The sequence below is a fragment of the Pavona decussata genome, unplaced genomic scaffold, assembly GCF_977016875.1.
Source record: "Pavona decussata unplaced genomic scaffold, jaPavDecu1.1 SCAFFOLD_37, whole genome shotgun sequence".
Taxonomy (NCBI): domain Eukaryota; kingdom Metazoa; phylum Cnidaria; class Anthozoa; order Scleractinia; family Agariciidae; genus Pavona; species Pavona decussata.
The window spans coordinates 2,661,412-2,670,306 of NW_028145459.1; the positions used below are offsets into that span (position 1 = coordinate 2,661,412).

Genomic DNA, 8,895 nt, shown 5'->3' on the forward strand with positions numbered 1-8,895 from the left:
CGGTTACTGCTGAGATAAACTCTACAAGATCATCTACAACGCCGACTGAAGCCCAGCACGGACACAGAGTTTATGTTTGCTGTTAAACCCCCAGTTGCAATTACTAAGGGTTAATCATGGATTGATTATATTGATACCAAAACACTCCCCTACACAGTATAAGGTTAAGCACGGATTCTACAAACGGTTAGCGTCCAGGTGTTGTTATGGCACGCAGGCACTTGTCAATGTGTATGTAAGGATCTCATACATGGATTCGCCGGGTGTTTACCGTAAGTGGTTTTTTTCATCCCTCCAACTCATTGCAATATTTAGTGTACCAGGCTATGAAATTTTTTATCTTAACGAATGCTCAACTAAATAGATAAGTGGAGACTTTGCAAAACATTGGTCATATTCATAAGCACACTTTTGTTAAGAGATAATAAATCATTTAACAACAATGAAGATGTCCTTCAAGTCTCTGCCAGTAACGGCTTAGGGGTACTGATAAATAATACCCCTCTCAGTTTAAACATATTACAAAATCTTTCCTCCTTTATTGGCAGTTCCAAGCACGTTTTAAAATTGATTTCCGCCAAAACTCACGAAAAGGTGCATCTCTTCTCATTTAACAACAATGAGATGTCCTCCAAGTCTCTGCTAAGCTTAGGGTAACTGATAAACAATGCCCCTCTCAGTTTAAACAAACTACAAAATCTTTCCTTCTTTAATGGCAGTTCCAATGACGTTTTAAAATTGATTTCCGCCAAAACTCACGAAGAGGCGTATCTCTTCTGATTATGACACAGCGAAACGATTATGCCGATGATATTCGCGGGTTTCCTTTTCTTTCAATTGCCTTGGGTTGAGTGGGACGTATGTGGGGAGGTGAATTAAGTGAAAGGAAAACTGCGCCGGTTTAGCTAATATTATACCCTACTGAAAGGTAATTTCCCTGTGTTTAATGTATCAAATGATGTGGACTGGCTAGACAATTTAAACATTGGAATTTAACGCAGTACATCACTTGCCATGATAAATTCATTCAATCCGCCAACTGTGCAGAAATCGTGTTCAATGTCACATCCAATAACTTGAAATGCATTGCCGGCACGAAATTGTCTTCCACGGCATAAGTGAAGTCACCTAAACTCATTGGTTTGAGCGTCAACATCAAGATTTGAGTTTGCAGCGTAATTTCGTTGACTAAACTACAAGGTTTATCCTCTGAAGATGAAGGATTTGCTAAAATAAATACAGTTATTAACCAGTAAAACCGTAACTTGGTGAGAACGGATACAATGACATATTGGAATAGACTACTTGAAGGTTAGACGAAGGCCGAAAAATTGGCATAGCAGTATTACAACAGATTGGCATTGGATGCAACTGAGTGTTTAGTTCTCCACAGTAAGGGAATCCTGTATGGATGTGGTTAAAAATTGAGTTCATCTCTTCCCACCGCAAACTGGTCTCAAAATCAGGCGCCATCTGCTTTTTCCACTTTGTTCGTCGGTTCTGAAACCATGTTTTCACTTGAGTGTCTGTTAAATTAAGGTTCTTAGCCAAATTGTTTCTTTCGGTGATTGTTAAGTATTTCTTGTCGTGAAACTTCTGCTCCAAAGATTTCAGTTGGCTGCTGGTAAAGGCAGTTCGCCTTCTCCGTATCTTGTTGATATAAAGATTTTCAGTGCTTGAGGATCCGGTTTCATCCAGTTCTCTTCCGAGACTCTCATTCGATACATCATCAGCACCTTCTTCTTGGTCGTCTTCTTCTTCCTCCTCCTCCTCTCCTTCTTTCAAGGAACGCTCTTCGTTGTTTTCTAGAAACAAAGCTACCAAATTACTGATTTTACATACTTCATTTATCGAGATTATAGTACCTCCAGTGTAGTAAGCAATGGGCATCACTGACTGAAAATCTAAAAGCACACTTACCATGTCTTCCAGGCCCTTTTGTTTGTGTTCTCATGGAGTTTTCAGGACTCTGTTGAGAGGTTCCCAAAATGGCGTCGATACTAAACGAAGCCATCCATGCACGTTTCGATTTGTGCAACTACTGAAGGAATGTTAGCGACAATGACTGAACGCCCCAAACAGGGTTATAAAATCAACAACCATTCGTAGCTGCTAAATATTGTGATACTAACATTCGGACACTATTAATCTCTTTGACAGCCAATTAAGTAATGTCTGATAACGTTCGCATGTTTCCACTTAAGGAAACAAAGCACCGGTAAATGCTGAGAACTAACTGTAAACAGATAGAAACAGGCCAAATGACGGATGGCTAAATATATCATCAAATATTTCGCTTGCCAAATGGGAGATTATGCAGCAGTGGGCCGACTCTGGTTTATGGACACCAGATCAACCGCCTCCTTGTTCAATGTTCGTGGTCATCATCACGAAGCTTAAAACTGGTTAGATTTCTTTCAGTTACCCTGAAGTTGCCACCAATCTGGCAAATCAATTCAAGCATCTATTTTTATGCAGGTTTAGTTGGTTCACCGATTTCGTGATGACCTCAGTAAATGTTATTGGGATTTGGTATTCGTGGGACTTGGTATTCATTCAAGAAATGTCAAGCTTATTAAAGCCGACAATTGCCTAATTATCGTATTTCCTGCACTAAGCTACCTTTCAGTCAAAGACTAAAAGAGCAAATAGCGCTAAATTCTTTCATTGCCTCCGAGTAGGGGGCGGGAGGGTTTGTGTGTATATGTGGTACACTAAATTTGTTATTGCCCCTAATAGTACGAAAACTTAATTTTGAATATCAGTAGTCTGGAATGCTGCTTTTGAAACACAATGAACTTGCTTATGACATTCCATAACTGTCTAACTATACTGTACATAGCATGTTGTCGTAGCATCGGTTACTGAACTCCACACAATACTCCAAAATCTAGAACAATTCTTCGAGGTCAACGCCTGAAAGAGCAGTGAATGGAAGATCAAGTATTTCGGGGACTCCCATCCATTATTGAGGGGAGCATCCCTCAGGGCATACTGCCACGATAAAGTATATACCAATGGAGGCTTACTTAATCTAATAGATTTAAGTATTAAACTTTCGCAGACGGCGTCGTCATCCACTTGACATGAGGGGTTAGATTAAAATTCAAACCTTTTAGATGATGAATGATAAACGAAAATTCCCCCACGAAGAGTTAATTTGCAGATGATCTTAAACGATTAAATGTCCAAGAGAACGTGCACACGCGGTTGAATCCTTACATTTTTGCGGTCGTTACAACACCATTAGGTTACTTTTCATCGAAATGTTATCCTGGCGCTGCACATCTCGAATAAGAAGAAAAACAGAATCACTTGGAGATCCTGCAACACTAATACAGTTATCGAGTGACATTACTGGAGACAAAGAGATTGATATGATCCACAGACTAATACGGTGCAAAACAATAACAAAAACAATAACATATACTTGTGTAAAATAAATTAGCAATCGTTTTGATGGGTTAATACGATCCGATAGAAAAGCACCAGTCACTACTCAATAAAAGGACTATTGTGTGCCCAACAAGCCAGTGCTGAACAGAAATTTTGAGAAAAGTGGAAATAAAAGTTAGAACGGAATTGTTTTCGCGTGCAAGACGCGACATGACAGCCAAGAAAACGTATTATCTTTCTTTCAAAGTAATCCATCCTAAGAGTTATTATCCTAACTTCCTGCTCAGTAATTTTTATTGGATCAGCATCACAACTCTGAAGGCCAGAGAATGAGTATTAATTTTCTCGAAAAATTATCTATTCTTTCACTGTTTTTTGGTTTATGGCTTAACTTGACTTGGCTAATGTCATTCGCTCAATTATAAGGAGATGTCGCCCAAGCAAGGAAGGAAAGGTGGCTTTATAATCTTGTAGTACCCTGACACAGTTAGCGATGTCCCTAATCTCGAGCATTTGTTTACAAACGTTTATTGCCTTCAAGTAAGTGGTTTTGCTGATGGCTAACTATTTTAGATAGGAAACGTAGCTGGCCCGACGACGGATCGACGTGGCCGACTACCTCGTGGTAGTGAAAAAATTATTGCATGAGGTAAACATCGGAGCTATGAACACAACTGAAGAATCAGTTGGTCTTCTTGGGAATGGGCAGAAATTCGAATACCTATTCAGTAGCAATAAAGAAAGGAATGTTTCATCAAGATTCTTCAGTAGAGGGTCCTTAAGGGAGAGGAGGGGGGGAGGTGACGGAAGGGGGTTACAAACTGTCTAACAGCCCAAATTTTAGCATCCAGCCCACGTTTTGCCCAAAATCTCATTTCCAGTGTCCACGTGTCATGATCAAATTCCATTCCCAATGCATCGAATTCCATTTTCTCAGTTAAGAACAAGGCAAATCCCAGTTCCGATTTTACCACTTCAGCCGGCCTTCTCCTTAGGTCAGCGTATCACTGCAAACAGGCTGCTGTTTAGTTGATTCCGAATTTTACTTCTAGTGACACAGACCTTATCACACGGATATATAACTCAACTCTAAGCATTACTCTTATAAAAAAAAATATTAGGAAGCTTCCATGAAACATACAACGGACAGTTACACGTAAGCGTAAGTGTTACACTGATCACTAGACGAATACATCACATATTCATTTTATACTGAAGCGTTCCTGCCAATCCGGGGTACCGATGCCACGGATGTAGAGTCCAGGCCCTGGCGTAAGGTCACGTATTTGCTCTTCTCGTAGTTCTGGAGCAATACCTTATTTTCCTTGCATACACTAGTAAGGGATCGGGAATGCGCACCTCCAAAAGAAGTTAGGACAACAAGGTGTGGATTTTGAAACGCTGCCAATTTGTTTTTCTAAGTGATATTAAATGGTGTACACATTTTTTTTCGTTTTAAAGTCTGAGAAAAAAAAAATAGACCGAGTGTGAAAACCGATAGGGTGTCAAGAGACAAAGTTCAATCGTTTGTTCCGTGGACTGTCACTGACGTACAGCTAAGACATTTTCCTAGGGAAATGTGAGATTTTTCAGCAAACAATCTGGAGGCCGGACATAGCCTGAGTAAACTGTGCTTGTTATAGTTAAATAAATTGTGTAAGTAATTGTGTGGGATGGTGTGAAGAGCCTTCTTTGACGCGGGTTCGTGTTTACGAACTTTGTAAGCCAACAAATAAATAAAAGGAGAAATGTCACAGAGGCAAAAGCTGCATTTATTCAAGTTACAATTATAATTGCTCTGGCTAAGACTGGCTAACCTAGCTGTCAGTTCAGTCTGTTTACTCTGGTAGGATGAAGCTATCGACCAGTGCTAGTTAGAGTTCCTTGTGGTCAAACGTTACGGTATCCTGACATGTATTGATATACAAGTTATCTTCTGCAAATGTGGGTGCCGAACCCGATTAAAACACGTAAATTCTCGTCTTAGGGGCAGTTTAACAACCTGGAACTGCTAAAAGATTCGAAGAAAAAGCTGATTCTTTAGGTCAAGTTCTTCCTTGTGAAGTCCATCGTTTTAGTTCAGTGTTTGATATTCATTACCGTAGATCGAGGAAAGAACACGGTTTGCAGCAAGAAAGCAAGTTGAACTATAAATTCTTCCTTAAGAGTCAAATGAATTTTACCAGCCAAATAACTGCTTAAGTCTGAAGTTTCCCCTTGCCTATAAAATAATAATAATAATAATAATAATAATAATAATAATAATAATAATAATAATAATAATAATAATAATAATAATAATAATAATAATAATAATAATAATAATAATAATAGAGGTAGCGGAATTAATCTTACTAGTTGGCTACGTTCTTTGTTAACTGGCTGAAGATTTCGTACACATACAACTGAAATCGCCAACACCTGGAACTTCCCCTGAATTTATAACAAAAACTTGAAATGAATGCTGATTTTTAATGTTTTTTTTTAAGTTTAATGTAAATAAGTAAAGCTTGGGATCCTTCGCTCTTACGATAGTTAGCGTTTTTGTGGTTGAATTTTTTTTTGCGTAACTAGCTAGGTTTTTGTAGTTTTCTTAAAAACTAATGTAGAGATTAAAATCTCTACATGAGATACGTGTGTGTATTTTGGTGGAGCCTTTCAACTTATAATTATAGACAATACGTGGGTAAATAAATGATTTTATTGTCTTGTAGAGTCACCGCCGTGGACTGAGAAAGTCCACAAGCCGGCTAAGCGATCTGACCTGAAAATTAGTTGGCTAGGTCCAGTTATTCTAAGTATAGCGAGGAAGTTTTATCGAGGATCAAAATCATTATCTTGCTCGGCATTATGCGTGCTCTCAAAATCATAGTAACGATCTTTTAATTCGTTCTGATCTTGTCCCGCTACTCCTTAACAATGTTTTCTACCATGTCTTGTGGTTCTTAAGATTTTGATTCTAGCAAAGAAAAAAAAAACGAAACAAAAAAACAAAAAAAAACAAAAACATATACCGTAATTAGAATGAAAAGACGGTGAAGGAGAGCATTTGCAATTTAATTTGATGCTACCTGATGGCTTGATGTCAAAACATTGCTCTCCTTATTTCATTACTGATTGTTCGCACTTTTTAAATGAATTGATATTTTTGCTTCAGGTCAACTTGACAAAATTAAAATTTTTCCCATAAAATCAGTCGGAACTTTTGATATGCAAATTGACTTTAAAAAGGTGCCATAAAGTAAACTCTGACTTTTGCATGATTACTCATCACAATGGTCATGATTTTAAAGGAAAGATAACGAGCCCAAGCGACAGACGAGTAATTTATTTCACGTTGGGTTTCCAACTTTTGTTCAAGACAAAAGGTGATCGCAGATAAAAAGATAATAGCTTCCCGGTTTGCTAAACAATCTGGTGTTAACAGTTGCTTGAAAGATGGAAACTTGGAAGATCGATTTGATTCTTCTTCCTTTTTACATTATCGTTGTTGTTTCGGGAGTTATTGGGAATTTTCTGTTCATCGCCGTAGTGAAGAAAAGACGCTCGATGCACACCACTACTAACTTTCTCCTTGCAAACGTTGCCGTTTCGGATGTTATATCCTTAATCTTCTGTGTGCCGGGAATGGTTTTACGTTTTTATGAACACCCCGGAGGAAGCCTCGGCAACTTTCTTTGCAAGTTTGTGACCATGCATCTCATTGCTGGAATAACTTTGTTGGTGTCTGGTCTAACTCTTACACTAATAGCAGTTGAAAGGCATAGTGCTTTGTTAAGACCAATGGAGTCGCGTTTGAAACTGGCCAAGAGACGCGTCGCTACTGCAATTTGCATCATCTGGGGAATTTCCATCGCTTTTGTGTTCCCACTGTTCATCGAGCAAAAGTACGTCAAGGAAGTCAAAGATTGTCATATGGATTGGAGTAAAACATCTTCAAGAGTATATTGGGTGTTTTTAGCAACAGTGGTTGGTATTTCACTGTTTATCTTGTCTTTCTGTTATTTTAGGATTGTAAGAGCACTTTATTTGGAAAACATCCTCCCGGCGAGGACTGATCATAGCCCTGAGCAAGATGCACGAGACAAGAGCAAAATTATAAAGCTTTTAATAACAGTCACTGTTTTGTTTTTCATATGCTTTTTCCCTTTTATTATCGTATCAGCGATCAATATTTCAACCAAGGGGGTGTTATATAAGTTTTCGTATTTACTTGTTTATAGCAGCTGCTCTGTGAACCCAGTTGTGTATTTGTTTCAAAGTGCAAATTATAGAACTGGGTTAAAAGATCTTTGGAATAAAAGATCTTTCAGGAAGCGGGAGAGGTCTCTGGAGTCATAAATATGTAATCTATATATTGGTTAGGCGTTTAGGGAAGAGCCAGCCTTTTTGCCAAGCCTTATTATCCTGAAGAACGCTTTATGATCGCGCCAAATTCCCTTCCGGCTAAAACTGCCTTGAAACTGTACATAATGAGGGACTTGTGATTGCATGACAGCCATCAGTCATGCTTTGCCTAGTAGGCGCCACCTAAAGGTGCTTTGCTTATATTATTCTGAACTCGTTAGTTATTCTTGACTAATAACACTGACATTTAAAAGCGTATGCTATGAGGAATGATGGCTATCTTAAGTTAGGAGGTGTAACTGGCTTAACATGTTGTAAATTATTAATTGTTTTATTCCCATTTGAAACTCAATGCATGTGATAAATATAATCCACATCAGTCAACTGATCAGTCCTTGCCAAGAAACCTATCATAAAAAAAGAGCAGGAAATTATAAAAGGTTCTGTGATAATAAAAGGTAAATTAAAAGTAAATAAAATCAAATGAAATAAAATAAATTTAATAAACGTTTCCAATCGAACGCTTCCTCTATTTGTTTGCTTTCACTTTCCTACTACTATCCTTTTCCAAAGTACATAGATGCAAATAAATCGTTCAAAGACTTAACCGAGCAGTGCCAGATGATATATAAATACGTGACTGGCAAAAGGGTTGCCTGGCGACGGAGCATTGCTCTTGGCTAACTATAGTACATCCCCCACTCACCCAAGGCATCTCACGACAGGAAGATTGTTAGGGCAAAATTGCATAAATTCACAGAAGTTCGTTGACTTTACGGCTATCACAATCGGACGTATAATCCTGACTGAATCCATATGCACTCAACAGCGCTCAAGGATATGAGATGAAAGGAGGCATCAAACGTACAAGACAAACTCTATATTCCGAGTAAATCGCCATTGTCAAAGAAAATGAATTAGGGAAACAGTCCAAACTACTGTACTCGGACAGACCAACTGAGTCGAACCCTCCCCAACCCCTTCCCCCCCCCCCCTCCAAAAAAAAAAAAGGTGGCGGTCTTCTTGCATAGCCACCCCCGAAAAAAAATGGGAAAAATTCACCCTTACTGCCTTTGTTTAACAAGCCGTGTACTGCGTATGTACTTCTTGCCGACTTCACTGTCTCCTGAAACTTCATCAGATAGGAGTGGA

General features: G+C 38.6%; 2 protein-coding genes across 2 annotated transcripts; one reads left to right on the forward strand and one right to left on the reverse strand.

The window, feature by feature from the left end:
- Window positions 1–922: 922 nt before the first annotated feature.
- On the reverse strand, window positions 923–2,234 carry LOC146484018 (homeobox protein ceh-30-like). Its single transcript, XM_085105092.1, has 2 exons — window positions 1,921–2,234; window positions 923–1,805 (listed from the first exon to the last, which is right to left on the reverse strand). Exons 1-2 carry the CDS (start codon window positions 2,012–2,014, stop codon window positions 1,246–1,248), a joined length of 654 nt encoding a protein of 217 aa, XP_084961218.1. The 5' UTR covers window positions 2,015–2,234; the 3' UTR covers window positions 923–1,245.
- A 3,804-nt stretch (window positions 2,235–6,038) lies between these two features.
- Window positions 6,039–8,250, forward strand: LOC146484019 (QRFP-like peptide receptor). Its single transcript, XM_085105093.1, has one exon. The coding sequence runs from the start codon at window positions 6,835–6,837 to the stop codon at window positions 7,735–7,737; it is 903 nt and encodes a 300-aa protein (XP_084961219.1). The 5' UTR covers window positions 6,039–6,834; the 3' UTR covers window positions 7,738–8,250.
- The last annotated feature ends 645 nt before the right edge of the window (window positions 8,251–8,895 follow it).